The sequence below is a fragment of the Epinephelus fuscoguttatus genome, linkage group LG13 (genome assembly GCF_011397635.1).
Source record: "Epinephelus fuscoguttatus linkage group LG13, E.fuscoguttatus.final_Chr_v1".
Lineage (NCBI taxonomy): Eukaryota > Metazoa > Chordata > Actinopteri > Perciformes > Serranidae > Epinephelus > Epinephelus fuscoguttatus.
The window spans coordinates 36,536,670-36,555,253 of NC_064764.1; the positions used below are offsets into that span (position 1 = coordinate 36,536,670).

General features: G+C 47.7%; 1 protein-coding gene across 10 annotated transcripts in view; it reads left to right on the plus strand.

The window, feature by feature from the left end:
* The window catches only part of LOC125899773 (titin-like), a 134,924-nt gene that overhangs the window by 112,621 nt on the left and 3,719 nt on the right, over positions 1–18,584 (plus strand). For all 10 annotated transcript variants that reach the window (XM_049594305.1, XM_049594304.1, XM_049594306.1 and 7 more), the window contains 23 exons: positions 105–398; positions 522–806; positions 901–1,200; positions 1,295–3,361; positions 3,556–3,858; positions 3,947–4,252; positions 4,492–4,782; positions 5,081–5,380; positions 5,585–5,890; positions 6,028–6,330; positions 6,598–6,879; positions 7,052–7,645; positions 7,824–8,111; positions 8,303–8,602; positions 8,693–8,995; positions 9,139–9,441; positions 9,549–10,133; positions 10,217–10,519; positions 10,709–11,008; positions 11,149–11,724; positions 11,824–12,129; positions 12,289–12,894; positions 13,474–18,524. In XM_049594305.1, coding sequence (XP_049450262.1) covers positions 105–398; positions 522–806; positions 901–1,200; positions 1,295–3,361; positions 3,556–3,858; positions 3,947–4,252; positions 4,492–4,782; positions 5,081–5,380; positions 5,585–5,890; positions 6,028–6,330; positions 6,598–6,879; positions 7,052–7,645; positions 7,824–8,111; positions 8,303–8,602; positions 8,693–8,995; positions 9,139–9,441; positions 9,549–10,133; positions 10,217–10,519; positions 10,709–11,008; positions 11,149–11,724; positions 11,824–12,129; positions 12,289–12,894; positions 13,474–18,524 — 14,552 coding nt within the window. The remainder of the gene's footprint in view (positions 1–104; positions 399–521; positions 807–900; positions 1,201–1,294; positions 3,362–3,555; positions 3,859–3,946; positions 4,253–4,491; positions 4,783–5,080; positions 5,381–5,584; positions 5,891–6,027; positions 6,331–6,597; positions 6,880–7,051; positions 7,646–7,823; positions 8,112–8,302; positions 8,603–8,692; positions 8,996–9,138; positions 9,442–9,548; positions 10,134–10,216; positions 10,520–10,708; positions 11,009–11,148; positions 11,725–11,823; positions 12,130–12,288; positions 12,895–13,473; positions 18,525–18,584) is intronic.

Genomic DNA, 18,584 nt, shown 5'->3' on the forward strand with positions numbered 1-18,584 from the left:
ATTCAAACCATTATTTTGTTTAATTGATAAACTACAAGCATACAGCACATTAGAATTACGATATAAAAGAAAAAAAGTTCAAAGATGAATTTTATGCCTTCCAGATGCTCCTGGCCAGCCTGACTACATTGATGTGACCAGTGACTCAGTGACACTGAAGTGGGATGCCCCCAAACATGATGGTGGTAGCAAGATTACCAGCTACAGCATCGAGAAACGCCAAGGACAAGGCCGCTGGTTCAAGGCCAACTTGACTGAAGTACATGACTGCCAGCACACTGTCACTGGATTGGCAACAAATGAACGCTATGAGTTTAGAGTGACAGCCAGAAATGCCATTGGTGTCGTTAGTCCGCCCTCCAACTCCTCTGGCATGATTGTGGTCAGGAGTGAGAATGGTGAGTAGTGAAAGAATTTGTAGGGTAGAGGGGGGGGGGGGACTGATGTGTAAATGATAAACACTGCTTTGATTGTTATTCAATATGCTGTATACTAACACACTCCCTTTTCCTGTTTACTAGCTGCTCCAATTATTGAGTTTGGCGCAGAGTACTTTGAGGGTTTGACAGTCAAGGCGGGAGACCACATCAGGCTGAAGGCGACCATCACTGGACGCCCTGTTCCTAAGGTCGTTTGGTTCAGAGACGGTGTGGAAGTTACCAAAAAGATGATGGACATAATCACTGTGGCTGGATCCAGCACCCTGTTTGCCAGGGATGCTGATCGTACACACCGGGGCCTCTACACTGTCGAGGCTACGAACGGATCTGGAAGCAAGAAGCTGGACATCCTTGTTCAAGTTCAAGGTGCGCAGTTTTAACATTGAACTCTTTATAATATGATGCAGTTGTTTACACCTGTTTATTTATGTTCTAATTCTCACACACCTATGTGATGCAGACACACCTGGGGAGCCGGTAGGACCCATCACTTTCAGCAACATCTCAGAGGGTAAGTGCACTCTGTCTTGGAACCCACCTGAAAACGACGGCTGCTCGGAGATCTCACATTACATCATTGAGAAGCGCGAGACTGCCAAGATCTCCTGGGCTTTGGTGACTGATGAATGTAAGGATTGCTTTTTCAACGCAACAAAGCTCATCAAGACCAATGAGTACCAGTTCAGGGTCTCTGCTGCTAACAAGTTTGGAGTTGGCAGACCTTTGGAATCCAGCCCCATCATTGCACAGATGCAATACAGTGAGTGGAAAGTTGGAAAGGCTTTTGCAATTTCATACTCAGCATTCTTTATTTTGCTTACATTGCACTAATCTATCATAATTTTTTCCCTCAGCTACTCCTGATGCTCCAGGCACTCCTGATGCTACTGAGGTGACGGGAGAGACCATCACCCTTTCCTGGACTCCTCCAACATCTGACGGAGGAAACCCCATTAAGTATTACATCTTAGAGAAACGAGAAAAGAAGACTGTCCGGTTCTACAAGGTGATTACCAAGAAGCCCATCACTGAATGTGCTCACAGGGTGCCCAATCTGACAGAGGATATGGAATACGAGTTCCGTGTGATGGCCGTAAATGACGCTGGTGTTGGAGCTCCTAGCAACATCTCACTACCCATCAAAGCTGCTGAGCCAAAGGATATTCCTTGTGCTCCATCTGTGGTTTGTGTGTGCGATTCCACTAATACTTCCATCAGCCTGGAATGGTCCAGGCCTGCGGATGATGGAGGCATGGAGATTCTAGGCTACATTATTGAGATGGTAAAGGGAGAAGAAACTGAATGGAAGAGAGTAAATGAGGAGCTGGTGGCAGTAACAAATTACACGGCGACTGGTCTACAGACAGGAGCCGAGTACAAATTCCGTGTCGCAGCTGTGAATCATGTGGGTAGAGGTGAGGACCGAGAGATTCCAGAGCCTGCTCAGGCTGTAGACAGACTAACACCACCACAGGTGGATATTGACGCCACCTTCAAGCAGACACACATTGTCAAGGCTGGAGGCTCAGTGTGCTTGGGCATTCACTTCAGAGGAAAGCCAATGCCTAATGCCACCTGGGTGAAGGAGGAAGGGCAGCTGGGTGTCATGTCAGAGGTCACAACTACAGATGGCTACAGTTCTCTAAGCATTGAAAACTGCTCAAGAAATGATACAGGAAAATATACTGTTAACCTGGAAAACTCTAGTGGCAGCAAGGCCATTACATTCACTGTAAAAGTGATAGACTCTCCTGGACCTCCACAGGCTGTTGCCTTCAAGGAGGTGTCCAGAGGCTCAGTCACACTTGTCTGGGAGCCTCCTCTCAATGACGGTGGTGCCAGAATCCAGCATTATATTGTGGAGAGACGTGAGGCTAGTCGCCGCACTTGGCAGCAGTCTGGTGGCAAGTGCACGCAGCGTATCCTTAAGATCCAGGACCTGCTGGAGGGAGTGCCATACTTCTTCAGAGTCTCAGCAGAGAACCAGCATGGTGTGGGTGAGGCATTTGAGATCACTGAGCCTGTCATTGCCACCGCAGAGCCAGCAGCTCCAAAGAGAATGGACATCCTGGACACCACAGATAACTCTGTGTCACTGGGATGGCTGAAACCAGAGCATGATGGCGGTAGCCGCATCCAGGGTTATATCATTGAAGCTAAGCCAAAGGGTGCAGACAAATGGGTTGTGATTGGCAACACCACCAATCTCACTTATGTGGTTGAAAAGCTCAACAAGGGTGATGAATATGACTTCCGTGTGAAGGCCAAGAATGAGTCTGGCTACAGCTTGCCCAGGGAAACTCTGGCTCCTGCGCTGGTCAAAGAGCCTCACATTGAACCTGCTGCTGACCTCAGTGAGCTCACCAATCAGCTCATCACATGCAGGTCTGGCAGTTCCTTTACCATTGATGTTCCCATCAGTGGTAGACCTGCTCCTACGGTAACCTGGAAGCTGGAAGAGATGAGGCTAAAGAGCACAGACAGAGTCTCCATCAAAGTAACAAAGGACAGAGCCAGCATCACAGTCAAGGAGGCCATGAGAGGAGATGGTGGTAAATACTACCTGACTCTGGAGAATGTGGCAGGAACCAGGACCTTCACTGTTGAAGTTAATGTCACAGGAAGACCCAGTCCTCCAACCGGACCCATCGAAATCTCATCCATCACCTCTGTGTCCTGTGTCCTTAACTGGCAACCACCAGATGATGATGGAGGCACTGATATCACCAACTACATCGTGGAGAAGCGTGAGTCTGGCTCCACAGCCTGGCAGCTGATCAACTCCAGCGTGAGGGGCACAACTCTCGATGTCAATCACTTGACCAAGTACATGCAGTACACATTCAGGGTCTCTGCTGAGAACAGATTTGGTGTCAGCAAGCCCACTGAGTCTAAGACTATTGTCGCAGAGCATCCTTTCAGTAAGTCCTACTCTATAAACATACTCTTTAACTTATTCACTAGTTTAATGCATGGATAACAAAGAACAGATATAAGTATTTAAGAATTTCTTAGACTCTTAATGTCTGTAAATATGTTTGTCTTCTGTTGAATCAGATAGGCTTTTGAGTAATTGTACTCAACAGAAAAATCTTGTCTTTTTTTTTAATCACAGCACCTCCTGGCCCACCAACAAGGCCTACAGTCTTTAACGTCACTGCTAATACAATGACCATGAAATGGGAGGAGCCTTACAGTGATGGCGGAAGCAAAGTGACAGGATACTGGATTGAGAAGAAGGAGAGGAACAACATCCTGTGGGTGAGGGAGAACAAGATCCCTTGCTTTGAGTGCTACTATAAGGTGGAAGGTCTGGTTGAAGGCCTGGAGTACCAGTTCAGGGTGTATGCCATGAACAGTGCTGGGTTGAGCAAAGCCAGCGAGGCCTCCAAGGGAGCAGTTGCTCAAAACCCAGTTGGTAAGTTTAGACACATTTTAGCTTCACCCTTTCCAGTTGCTTGTCAGTTAATACTCTATTGCTCCAACATGACTGATCTGTTTTTTAGATCCACCAAGCAAACCAGAAGTCACAAATGTCACAAGAACCACTGTGTCCCTCAAATGGTCAGCTCCACTGTATGATGGTGGCAGTCCCATTGTGGGCTACATCATTGAGCGTAAGCCGTACACATTGGCCGGTGAGGGCCGCTGGCTCAAGTGTAACTACACCAATGTGACAGACACTTTCTTCACTGTTACCGCCCTGGGAGAGGGAGAGCCCTATGAGTTCAGGGTCATTGCTAAGAATGCTAACCAGGTCCTCAGCGTTCCCTCAGTATCCACCGGCTCTGTGCAATGCAAGACCGACTTCGGTAAGATCTGAATCCGTTACTGTGATACAATACCACCAATACTGCTCACTGATCTTGACTCTTAAAAAAACAATGACAGTAAGATGAAACTGCCTCATGTTTCCTGTTAAGTAAGCCACAGCTTAAGGCTTAAACATGTAGATGTAAGCAGTGTGAATATATGGTTGTCCCAGCAAAGTGGTCCTATCTTATTAATCTTTTTTTTTCTCATAACCATGTTCCTTTTTTCCACCTAACAGAGCCTCCAAAGGCCCAGCTGGACAGCAAGCTCCTGTCCGAAACTGTCAGGGTCAGAGCTGGTTCAGACCTGGTTCTGGACGCTGCTGTAGGAGGCAGGCCTGACCCCAAGGCTTCCTGGTCAAAGGGCAGTAGGGATCTAGAGTTGTGTGAAAAGTACCACCTGCAGTACACTCCCACCAGGGCCATGGCCATCATCAAGTTCTGCGACAGAGATGACACTGGAAAGTACATCCTCACTGTCAGGAACGTAAGCGGAACCAAGACTGCTGAGGTCAATGTCAAAGTACTTGGTAAGTGAGAGTGCTTTGTTTCCTAAGCATTCAGTTGTATGCATTACAGATTAATTCAGTTTCAATTCAATTCATTTCAATTCAGTTTTATATATAAAGCCCAATATCACAAATCACAGTTTGCCTCACAGGGCTTTACAGCATACGACATCCATCTATCCTTAGGACCCTCGCAGCGGATAAGGAAAAACTCCCCCAAAAAAACCCTTTAATGGGGAATAGAAAATTAGAAATTAAAAAAGATGCTTTTTATGGTTATCCTAAGCTAATTACAATGAGCACACTTGTTTTTTTCCAGACACCCCTGGGGTATGTGAAGGCAGCATTGAGATCAGCAAGATCACAGAGGAGTCCTGCACGCTGAGCTGGAAGCCTCCTCTTGAGGATGGCGGCGATGACATCTCCCACTACATGGTGGAGAGGCGCGACACCAACAGACTCAACTGGGTCATCATGCATGCCGAGTGCAAGGAACTCACCTGCAACATCACCGGACTGTTCAAGAACACAGAGTACCTGTTCAGAGTCCGAGGCGTCAACAAGTATGGAGAAGGAGTCAACCTCCAGTCAGAACCTATGGTTGCCAGAAACACTTTCAGTAAGTGCAGCAGTCAGATAATTGCTAATGATATCCCAAAAATCTCTGAGGCCATTAAGATCCTGCACTTTTATTTTTTAAACAACAATCTCACTAAGATGAAAGCAAGACGAATCTGGCTGAGAGCCCCAAGAGTAAACCTGGTCGCAAACTATTAGAAATTCTCATAACTTCTAACACTGAACTACCTTTCCCTTCCTCCAGCCGTGCCATCTCCTCCTGGTGCTCCAGAGATCTTGGCATCAGGAAAGGACTTTGCCACCATTGAGTGGTTGAAGCCAGAGAGCGACGGTGGCAGCCCGCTGATCCACTATCTGGTGGAGAGGCGCGAGAGAAAGAGTGCTCGCTGGGTGAAGGTGAACAGGGACGGAGCTCATCTGGACACCACATTGAAGGTGTCTGGTTTGACCGAAGGCAACATCTACCAGTTCAGAGTGACAGCCATCAATAAGGCCGGAGAGAGCGAAGCCAGCGAGGTTTCTCTGTATGTTGTCTGCAGAGTGCCAACATGTAAGTCCACTTTGTTTGTATATATTTATTCATGTGCTTTTTGTGGCATATCTCAGGGGTAACCTTGTCCATTAACACATATAAAAAATCCTTTACAATATCACAGATCTATTGATTCCTGTATCCTCTCCTCTCAGGCACCCCTGCTCCTCCTTCCATTCCCCGTATCACTGACACCCACGCTGACAGCATCAGCCTGGCCTGGTCCCGCCCCGTGGAGGACGGAGGAGCTGATGTGATGGGCTATATCCTGGAGATGCAGGAAGCCGGAGCAGAGGAATGGAAGAAGGCCCATGAAAAGACCTTGCGTGCTACAGAATACACTGTGACCGGACTTTCTGCAGGCAAGAAGTACTGCTTCAGAGTGGCTGGCATCAACATCAATGGTACAGGAGACTTCAGTGAACCATGTACTGAGACTGAGCCAGTTGAAAGAATTGGTAAGTCATTCAGTGATTGCATTCAGTGATTGCAAATAGAGCAACTCCTTCTTCTTTTCTTACAAAAAAAAAGAGATTCAGTATAAAAGAGATGTCCCCATTTTTTGTTTTACAGCAAAGCTACATATGATTTAAAAAAAGAACATAACAAATGGGAACTTCACATTCATATTTGGTTTTGGTCATGACTGCATCCAGTAGAGTAAAAATTATTTGCAAGTCTTTCAAGATGTGGTAACGTATAATTATTATTCCCTTCTCACACAGAAACTCCTGACTTCGAGCTCCACGATGACCTGAAAAAGACCATCTGCCTGCGCGCAGGAGGATCCCTCCGCCTGTTCGTTAATGTCAGCGGTCGTCCCACTCCCACCATCACTTGGAGCAAGCCTGATGTTGACCTCCATAACAGAGGATTCATTGATGTCACCAGCACATCCACCACACTCATCATTGATAGGGTCCACCGCTACGACGCTGGCAAGTACACGCTGGTGGCTGAGAATTCTGCCGGGAAACAGGAAGTCAGCATTCTGGTCAAGGTCTATGGTGAGTTGAGGAAGATGTCTGAGAAGTGAATTGAAATATTAACACAGGGCATAAATCTTTCTAAATTTGATTCGTACTAGAACTTTTAATTTGTCTGTGATTCTATGTGATAAAATTGGAATTTGAACTTTTGGAATTGTTATATTTTAACAAATTATATTTTTATTGTTAGATACTCCTGGACCAACTGGACCTATCAAGATCAAGGAGCTGACCAAGGAGTCTGCAACTATTTCCTGGGAAGCCCCAACTGTGGATGGCGGTGCTCCTGTCAACAACTACATCATTGAGAGGCGTGAGGCGTCTATGAGAGCCTACAAGACTGTCACATCCAAGTGCAGTAAGACATCTTACAAGATAGATGGCCTGATGGAGGGCATGCTGTACTACTTCCGGGTCCTCCCTGAGAACATCTATGGTATTGGTGAGCCCCGCGAGACTCCTGATGTCATCCTGGTTTGCGAGGTGCCTCTGCCGCCACAGAAACTGGAGATGATTGATGTCACCAAGACCACCGTCACCCTGGGCTGGGAAAAGCCTGAGCATGATGGTGGCAGCAGGCTGACGGGTTACATCATTGAAGCCTGCAAGTTCGGCACAGACAAGTGGATGAAGGTGGCCACGCTGAAGACCACAGACTTCGAGCACACTATCGATAAGCTGAATGAGGGCGAGCAGTACTTGTTCAGAATCAGAGCAATCAACAGCAAAGGAGCCAGCGAGCCCAAAGAGCTTGTTACAGCCATCACTGTACAGGAACAGAGAGGTAACACACCTGCAATCAAACATTAGGTGTTGTAGATATTTTAAGCAAAAGCATAAAACTACAAACATGTAAAACTGTTTCTTATCTATCTATCTATCTATCTATCTATCTATCCATTTCCCAACTGTTTATGTAAACTATAGTGAAATGCATTTTGTACCTCTCTCTTCGTTTTCAGTGATGCCTGCGGTGGACTTCTCCAGTATTCCTCAGAAGGTTATCAATGTCTTGGCTGGCAAGACTCTGGAGCTGGACCTGCCCATCATCGGCCGGCCTCCTCCCGTCTGCTCCTGGTACTTCAAAGATAACAAAGTCAAAATCACAGACCGTGTCAAGATCAAGAGCACTGGCAAATTCTCCAAACTTACCATGTCAGACACCACTATCGACGACAGTGGTGACTACACCCTGGAGGTGAAGAACGCCGTTGGTGTTATCTCTGAGGTCATCAAGGTCATCATCCTCTGTAAGGGACCATCCCTCATTTGTTACTTTTGTTTCATTACGTATTGCTGATGCTAATCAGGTTACAATAAAGTGAAGTTGATTCATTTCTAAATTGGCAATATTACAACAATCAAAACCAAGCATTAATATTTAAGTTTGAGGCAATCGAGTTGATGGTGACCATTAATTCTGTGAATCCCCTTTTACCAGCTAAACCTGATGAACCACAGGGACCTATCAGGTTTGATGAGGTCGATGCTACCTTCGTCAGCTGCAGCTGGGATCCTCCGGCCAGACAAGGCGGAGCTCCCATCAGTGGCTACGTGGTGGAGCAGCGCGACGCTCACAGACCTGGCTGGGTGCCTGTCTGTGAATCTGTTAGCCGACCAACCTTTAAGTTTGAAAACCTGATCGAGGGGGATGAATATGTCTTCCGTGCTGCTGCCATAAATCGCTACGGCACTGGAGAGTTCCTGCAGTCTGAGGTCGTCACCTGTAGGAGCATGAAGAGTAAGTTGCTGTTGTAAGGTTACACGCTTTTTTGATCTAGATGGAATTATGTCAACAGAGGTATGGTAACTTGTTTCCCCTCCTCCACAGATGCACCTGGACCTCCTGGCCGTCCAACCGTCTTTGATGTTTCTCGTGACGGCATGACCGTGGCCTGGAACCCACCTGATGAAGATGGCGGCCTTGAGGTTTCTGGATACATTATTGAGCGTAAAGAAGTCAGGTCTGACAGATGGGTGCGTGCCAACAAGAATCCCATCACCATGACCAGATACAGATCGACAGAGCTGATCGAAGGCCTGGAGTATGAACATAGAATCACCGCCATTAATGCCAGAGGAGTGGGCAAACCAAGTCTGCCATCCAAACCAGCAGTGGCAACAGATCCCATTGGTAACACAACACTTTCAAAGAAAGCTTTGTCATATGTAGATTTGTAGATAGTGGGATGGTATCAAAAGTCTTGAAAGGGCAAACACAGACTCATATCTTCTGTAGCAGCTAAAAGTACATACATGCTTGTGTTCCTCTCTCAGATCCACCTGGCTGTCCTCAGAACCCAAGGATCACAGATACCACCAAATCCTCCGTGTCACTGGCTTGGAGTCCTCCTGATGAGGAGGGAGACGCAAGGGTGGACGGTTACTTGATTGAGATGCAGAAGGTGGGCACCATGGCCTGGATCAAGTGCAACACCTCACCATCTCTGATCTGCGAGTACACGCTGACCAAAATGCCACAAGGAGAGGAGTTCAAATTCCGTGTGATGGCCTGCAATGCTGGCGGCTGTGGAGAGCCTGCTGAAGTTCCTGGAACTGTTGTTGTGACAGAGATGCTTGGTGAGGACACAAACTTTACATTAACTACACCTGCAGTAAGATCATTTGTATTTCTTTAAAAGTAAGAAAGAATAAAACTGACTTTTGTGACTCTCATTGTTTTCCAGAGTCTCCTGACTATGACCTGGAGCTGAAATACAAAGACGTGTACGTGGTACGTCATGGAGGCGTGATCAGACTCTCTGTACCCATCAAGGGTAAACCTCATCCAACCTGCAAGTGGTCCAAAGATAGCGGTCCAGTCTCCACCAAGGCCATGATTGCCTCCACAGAGGATGCCAGTGAGCTGGTGATCAAGGGAGCTGAGAGAAGTGACTCTGGCGTGTATGACCTCCTCCTAGAGAATAAGGTTGGCAAGAAGAAAGCCCAGATCAAGGTGAAGGTCATTGGCCGCCCAAGTGCTCCAGAGGGACCAACAGTCTTTGAGGAAATCCAGGCTAACTCTGTCAAGGTGTCCTGGAAGGTGCCCAAGGATGACGGTGGCTCAGAGATCCTGGGTTACATTGTAGAAAGACGTGAGGCAGCCAGAAACGCATGGTACACTGTGGACTCTAGAGTGACTGACACTCAGCTGGTTGTTAAGGGCCTGAAGGAGGGAACAGAGTACCACTTCAAGGTCACAGCTGAAAACGCCTTTGGTATCAGCGCCTCTCTGAAGTCAGACAAACCACTGGTGCCCAAGACTCCTCTCTGTAAGTACTCCTTCTTCAGTCTTTTAACAGTACAAGACCATTCAGTGATGACTCAAAAAATAATCTGCGTTTCTTTTAACAAGGTCCCCCTGAGCCTTCAGGCACTCCACCAGAGATCATGGATGTTACCAAGAGCTCTGTGGCACTGGCCTGGTCCAGACCAAAGGACGATGGTGGCTCTGCCATCACTGGCTACTTTGTTGAATACAAGGTGGTGTCAGCTGAGACATGGTCCCGCCACCAGACCAAGATCACCTCCACCATGTTTACTTTGCCTGGACTCACCCCCGATGCAGAGTACCAGTTCCGCATTGTTGCTGTCAACGACATTGGCGAGAGCGAGGCTGGTCCTGTTTCTGATGTGGTCACATGCAAAGATCCATTTGGTGAGTCTCCATTTTCTGATAATTAATAGCACTGTAATTATCATAGTTGATGGAATTTTAATGGACATGGGATAATCAGGTGTGGAAAAACATTACCCACTAAACTCAGTGAAATCTTATCAACAGTTGATCAAAACAACCTGCGATAGTTAATGAAGTTTTTTTGTTTGTTTGTTTGTTTCCCTCCAGACAAACCAAGTCAACCAGGCGAGATTGACACAGTAAATGTGACAAACAACTTCATCACCATTCGCTGGCAAGCTCCAGAATGTGATGGTGGAAAGGAGGTCCTGGGCTACTGGGTGGAGTACAGGAAGTCCATTGAGAGCACCTGGAAGAAGTGCAACAAGCAGAGACTGAAGGAAAAAGAGTTCACCATGCCTGGACTGGCTGAGGCCACAGAGTATGAGTTCAGAGTGTTTGCTGAGAATGAGACAGGAATGAGCAGACCTCGTAGGACTGCCACATGCATCAAGACCAAACTGAGTGGTAAGTACAGTGAAATATACTGTGTGAAAATTATTTGTAAGCATTTACCGAACTTGCTTTTCCAGGGTTACTTTACTATGAGACATTACTTAACATAATATACATGTTTTCTGAATATACATCTTGTTTTGTATGTACAGCTGAAAGTAAACCAGGCCTGAGAAAGGAAATGGATGAAGTAACTGCCAAGCTTGGCCAGCCTGCCGTCATGAAGTGCCAGATTATTGGCAGGCCTGTCCCTGAAATCAAGTGGTATCATGCCGGCAAGGAGATTGTTGAGTCCCGTAAGTACGAAATGAGCTCCGATGGCCGCAACCACTCGCTGTCCATCATGACCGATCAGCAGGAGGATGAGGGACAGTACACCTGCAAGGCCATCAATGACGCTGGAGAAGCCGAGACCACAGGCGTCTTAGTGTTGGAGGCTGCTGCATCCTTCCATCCTGATTACCCACTAAAGGAAACCTACTACGCCGGCCTGGGATCCACTCTGCGCATCCATGCCGTCTACATCGGCCGTCCTGAGCCAAAGATCATGTGGCTGCATGGGGCAAAGACTCTGGAGAACACTGAGGACATCAGCATTGAGACCACCGAGCACTACACACACCTGGTGATCAAGAACGTGCAGCGCAGAGTCCATGGAGGCAAATACAGGATTAGACTGCATAACCACTTCGGCAGAGCTGACACAGCATTCAATGTTGAAATTTATGGTATGTTCATATACATTTACTGCAGTGAATGCAACAAAGAATGCATTTATAAAGGCAACAGTATTAGATCTATGATTAATATCTGATACCTGTTTTCAGACAAACCTGACATGCCTCAAGGTCCAATTGTGCTGGAGGCCCTCCTGAAGAACTCTGTCATCATCAGCTGGAAGGCTCCCAAGGATGATGGAGGCTGCATGATCACCAACTACATTGTGGAGAAGCGAGAGGACAAGGAGGGTACTGAGTGGGAACTGGTGTCCTCATCCATCAATAGCACATCTTGCCGTGTGCCCAGCCTCACTGACAGCGCTGGATACTTCTTCCGTGTGTACGCTCAGAACCGCTATGGCAACAGCGAACCACTGGAACTCACTTCTCCTATCCTTATCAAGAGCCAACTGGGTACATTTAAAAACATGTCCTTTATTTGTTTTAAATGCTTCATAAATTTAATTGTCACAATGTAAGCACAGAACTATAAAACACCATAACAATTAACATGTAAAGAGATACCCTCTGATGATGTTTTTTTTATTTTTATTTTCATATTCCTGTCCACAGACAAACCATCACCACCTCTGTCGCCAGTTGTTTCTGGAATCACCAAGGACTCCTGTGTGGTTTCCTGGAAGCCTCCACTCAGTGATGGTGGGTCCAAGATCAAGAGCTATTACCTTGAGAAGAAATTCAAGAAGGATAAGAGGGAATGGAGCGATTGGACACCAGTAACCACAGACGAGATCAAACAGACTGTGTACTCCGTCAAGCATCTGACCGAGGGTGTCGAGTGCATTTTCCGTGTGAGGTGCGAGAACCTCGGAGGACAGAGTGACTACAGCGAGGAAACCACTCCCATCGTTCCAGCCACCGCCGTCGAGCTCCGTGCTCCTGCCTTCAAGGAGGAGCTGAGGAACATGAGTGTCAAGTACAAGAGCAATGCTACCCTTGTGTGCAAGATCACAGGACAGCCCAAGCCTGTGATCAAATGGTTCAGACGAGGAAAGGAGATCCACTCTGATGGACAGAAGATCAAGGTTCAGGAGTTCAAGGGTGGTTATCACCAGCTGGTCATCACGGAGGCTGATGAGGAAGATTCCACTGTGTACCAGATCAGGGCCACCAACCAGGCAGGCTCCATCTGTGCTACAATTTCTCTGGATGTTGAAAGTAAGCTCACAGATACTCAATTTCTCCTACAAGAATGCTGTTTCCTAAGGGCTCAGTTATGCTCAGTGTTAGATACATATACAGACACGGACGATGCCTTCTGTCCATACTCTGCAATCATTTTTTCCATATTTGTGCACGTTTTCTTAAAGCTTACAAATATGGATGGAATGGAGTAGTACCACTAGTGATCGTGGGGCAGTGTAGCCGGCAGTAGATACGACTGTAGGAGACGACGAGGACATTTAAAAATGGCGTAATGGAGCAAATCTGTAATATAGCGAAAAGAATTCTCTGTTCACGTCAGGATGTATTAAATGGCCTCACATGGTCTCTTTGTTTGATGTTTAAGAAACTTTTGACTCCGTTCTCTAGTGCCATCTGTTGGCTGTATCTATGCCAACATTAAGGATGCATGGAAGCATGAGGGCAGTGACATTTACATTTGAAACTGACGTATCTATTTTGCAAATAAAAGTATAAATGAGCCCTAACACTGACCAAGCCAAAATTAAACATATATACTTACATTTAGATTATTTTAAACATGAAATCTCACTAAATTTATCTCATTTCTAGTCCCTGCCAAGATCCACCTGCCCAAGAACCTGAAAGACAAAGAAGCCATCCCAGCGCGGCGTGGAGAAGTGGTCAATATCAAGATTCCTTTCAGTGGCAAACCAGATCCTGTCATCACATGGCAGAAAGGACAAGATCTTATTGACAGCAATGGCCACTACCAGGTCATTGTCACCAGATCATTCACCTCTTTGGTGTTCACCAATGGAGTGGAGAAGAAGGATGCTGGCTTCTACATCGTCTGTGCCAAAAACAGATTTGGCATTGACCAACAAACAGTTGAGCTGGATGTTGCCGACGTTCCTGATCCTCCACGTGGCATCAAAGCCAGTGATGTCTCCAGAGACTCAGTCACACTGAACTGGGTGGCCCCAGCAAATGATGGAGGCAGCAGGGTCATCAACTACATCATTGAGAAGTGTCCCACCACTTCTGAGAGATGGCAGCGTGTTGCCCAATCCCGTGACACTCGCTATACCGTTACCAATCTGTTTGGAGGAACCGGCTATCAGTTCAGGGTCATCGCTGAGAACAAGTTTGGACAGAGTGCTCCATCTGAGACCAGCGGATCTGTTATGACCAAAGAGGACAAATCAAGAGTTCTGCTCTATGACAGGGAGGTTGACGATACCGAACGTGTTCACAAGGGCAAGGCTCCACACTCAGAAGCCAAGAATATGCACAACAAATACGCCATTGCAGAGGAATTGGGCAGAGGTCAGTTTGGTATTGTCCACCGCTCTGTTAACATCAGCACTGAGAAGACCTACATGGCTAAATTCTTCAAGGTGAGAGGCGCAGATCAAGCAATAGTCAAGAAAGAAATTGCAACACTGAATCTGGCCAAACATACCAACTTCCTCCTCCTCCATGAGTCATTTGACAGCCCCGAGGAACTGGTGTTGATCTATGACTTCATCTCTGGTGTTGACATATATGAGCGCCTCAACACAGCAGAGTTTGAGCTTAATGAGCGTGAGATTATCAACTACATCAGGCAGGTCTGCTCAGCTCTTGAGTACCTGCATGCACAGAGCTACGGACACTTTGATATCAGACCGGAGAACATTGTGTACACAACTAGAACCAGCTCCAATGTGAAAATTATTGAGTTGGGCCAGGCAAGACACCTGACTCCTGGAGACATAGTCAAGATTCAGTATACCACTGCAGAGTATGCTGCCCCTGAGATCCACCAGTGTGACATGATTAGCACTGTCACTGACATGTGGTCAGTTGGTGTCCTTGCCTATGTGCTACTCAGTGGACTGAACCCATTCACAGCTGAAACCAACCAGCAGATGATTGACAACATCTCCTCGGCAGCCTACAGCTATGATGACGAGTCTTTCAAGACTGTCAGTGTCGAGGCATTAGACTTCACTGACCGCCTAATGACAAAGGAACGTAAGCATCGTATGACTGCTGCTGAGGCTCTGGCACATCCTTGGCTGACCAAGCCTGTAGAGGAGATCAGCGCCAGAGCGATCCCAACCGGCAGGCACAAGAGATACTATCAACAAATGGTGAGGAAAGAGTGGAACACTGTTGTCTCTGCAGCCCGTGTGGCCAGCGGCGGCTCCATCAGGTCCCAGCGTGGTGTCTTTGTCGCCAAGGTGAAGATCGCTCCGTTTGAACATGGTCCTGTTGGAGGCCAGGTTGGCCATGCAGTGGCGAATGAGGGAGACACTGTGAAATTCATCTGCAACATCGACAACTACGACAGTACCACTGAAGTGACGTGGTACTGCGGCGTCAGGCAGCTTGAAGCAGGTGACAAATATGAAATTGAGTACGAGGACGGCCTTGCTGTAATCACCATCAACAAGGTCACCAGAGCAGATGATGGCACATACAGATGTAAGGTTGTGAATGAGTATGGCGAGGACAGTGTCTACGCAGAGCTGTTTATCAGCAGTGTCAGATCTTACCGTGACTTCTTCACCACCCGTGTGGTCAAGAAAACAAAACGCAGGATTGACACTGCCAGAATGCTTCAGAAGCCACCGGAGTTCACCCTTCCTCTGGTCAATCGCACAGCCTACCTTGGTGAGGATGTGCGCTTTGCCGTAACCATCACTGTTCACCCTGAACCTCGTGTCATCTGGCACAAATCCGGACAGAAGCTCATCCCTGGACATGATGACAGGAAATACACCTTCATCAATGACAAGGGCCTGTACCAGATGATTATCCACAAGGTTGAGGAGGAGGATGATGCTGAGTACAGCGTTGTGGCACGTAACAGGTATGGTGATGATAGCTGCAAGGCTCGTCTTACAGTTGTTCCTCGACCTAAACCAGCAGACCTCACCCTGAGGCCCATGTTCAAACGCCTGCTCGCAAATGTCGAGTGCAGGGAGGGCCAGAATGTGCGCTTTGAGATCAGAGTATCTGGCCATCCCACACTGAAGTGGGAGAAGGATGGCACGCCTTTAGCCTTTGGGCCATCTATTGAGGTTGTCCATGAGGGCCTGGACTACTTCATCCTTCATGTGAAAGACACTCTGGCTGAGGACTCAGGTGTTTACAGAGTTACTGCCACAAACTCTGCTGGATCTGCCAGTTGCCAGGCCACGCTCAAAGTAGAACGCGTCACTCATGTAAAGAAGGAATATGAGGCAGCTGAAAAGAAGGAGGAAAAGATGGCCGGAAAGGAAGAAATAGACAAAAAAGTGAGGTTGTCTCAGATTTTGGCAGACACCGTATTTACTCCTCTACCACCTGCAGCAGTACAAGCTGTCAGGGAGGCAGCCACCATGTTCAAACCTGCTTTGACAACTAAGAAGGGTGAGAAGACTGAGGCTGAGATACAGAAAGAAAAAGAGGAGAGGAAGAAACGTGCTGATGAGAAGAGGCTGCGTATGCCTTACGACGTCCCCACTCCTCGTGTTGTTAACCAAGCTGCTCTTGAAGAGGATGTGGAAATAAAACACTTTAGGCCACTCTCTGACATGAAATGGTACAAGAAGCTGCGGGATCAGTATGAGTTCCCTGAGCCTATGGATAAAATCAGGCAGAAGAGGATGAAGCGCATCCGTCTCTCCAGGTGGGAGCAGTTCTACGAGGTGCCTATCAGGATCAAAGACCAGTACAAGCCAAAGTGGCGTTTCTCATCCATGACTCAGGATGATTTAGAGACTGTGAGGCCTGCAAGGCACCGCACTCCTTCTCCTGAGATAGATGCCTACCACAGGATCAGGAGGAGGTCCCTGGGTGACCTGTCAGACGAGGAGCTGCTGCTGCCTGTGAAAGAGTACCTGTCGATGAAGAGAACCGAGGAGGAGAGGCTTCGTCTGGAGGACGAGCTGGAGTATGGTTACTCTGCCTCTCCACCAAGCCTCAGCCCGGTCCGGTTCGAGCTGTCCGCCCTGCGTCCCTCATCTCCTAGAAGAGTTTACAGTGACGATGAAGAGGAAGAAGAAATCCGCAGATACGACTCCTACAGAATCCCATCTAAATACGAGGCTGGCCCGAGTTTTGTTGAGCTCCGCCAGCGTCACGACAAAGCCACATATAGACCTCCGAGACAGAAGCAGAGGGTGTATGAAGAGAGAGAAGATCAGGAGCTGCTGCGCCCACACACAACTATGCAGAGAATGACCACTTACAAGAGTGAGCTCAGACGCATGGAGTTTGAGGAGAAGACTCGAACATCAAAGAAGGAATCAACTGTCCATGTTGCGACAGTCTCTCAGGGCGTTGAATCAGAGCACCTGACAGCTTTCACCTCAGAATATATTCCCAAACCAATCAAGAAGCTCCCAATGCCTGAACCTGAGAGGAGATCTCCTACCCCAGAAAGGGCTGTCAAAACTGAAGTGACTCTTCCTAGAGTTGACTTTGCTTCCAGGTATGAGGAGAGAAAGCAGGCTCTTAGATCAGAGAGAAGATCAGTGGAGAGGAAGGTCGAGGTGGTGACCCAGGCTCCCTTCAGCCTGGACCACACCCCACGCATCACCATCAGGATGCGATCTCACCGCGTACCCTATGGCTCCAACACAAAGTTCACCCTGAATGTTCAGGCCAAACCAGAGCCTGAAGTCAAGTGGTTCCACAACGGAAAAGAGATCCATCAGACCAGCAAATACACTATGACCAACATCAGCGGGGTTCTGACACTCGCCATCAACAACTGTGTGACTGAAGATGCTGGCACTTATCGTGTCGTCTGCAGGAACGCCAAAGGGGAGACTTCTGACTATGCCACATTGGATGTAGCACAAGCAGAATACGCTGCCTTCTCTTCACTTCGCAAAGACGAGGAGCCTCCATCCTCCCACCTGCCAGAGATGACTAGAACAGAGGTGTATCATGTCTCCTCCTCATCTACAAAAACTGTGAAGGAGAGTGTGACTACAACTGTGAAAGAGACCACTACTGTTGTTGAGAAGCGAAAGGAGAAGCAGAGTGTTCCCCCCAAGATCCTGACCAAACCGCAGTCCCTGACTGTAGAGGAGGGAGGCCTCGCCAGGTTTGAGTGTGATGTGGATGGCGAACCAGCACCGTCTATGACCTGGCTGCGCGAAGGAGCAGTTGTTGGTCCCTCTGCCCGTCACCACATTGTCTCTGCTCAGTACAGCTCCTCCTTTGAGATCTCTGCTGTTGAGAAGTTAGACGAAGGCAGCTACACTCTGCTGGTGGAAAACGCTGGAGGCAAACAGGAGGCCCATTTCACTCTGACCATCCGCAAGTCTGAGTCCAAGCAGAAGGTGGTCGCCGCTCCCAGAGTCACCTCTCCAGAGGCCAAGTCCCCTCTCGCTAAGTCCCCTGAACCTGTCAAATCTCCTCAGAGAGTCAAGTCTCCAATCTCGCCAAAATCCCCGACACCAAAGTCCCCAACTCCCAAATCCCCAACTCCATCTGACAAGGAACGAGTGATGTCCCCAATCAAGTCACCCAAGAGAGTGATGTCACCAACTCTTGAGAAGAAACCGTCCTTCTCTGTCGGGCTGAGCGACGTCACTGCAGCCTCCGACTCTGTTGTCAAGCTCTCAGTGAAGGTAACAGGAGAGCCCAAACCTGCCATCTCATGGATGAAGGATGGAAAGGTAATATATTCTAACACTTTACCTATTCTACTGTTCTCTTAAATTTTTAACAGATAAAAA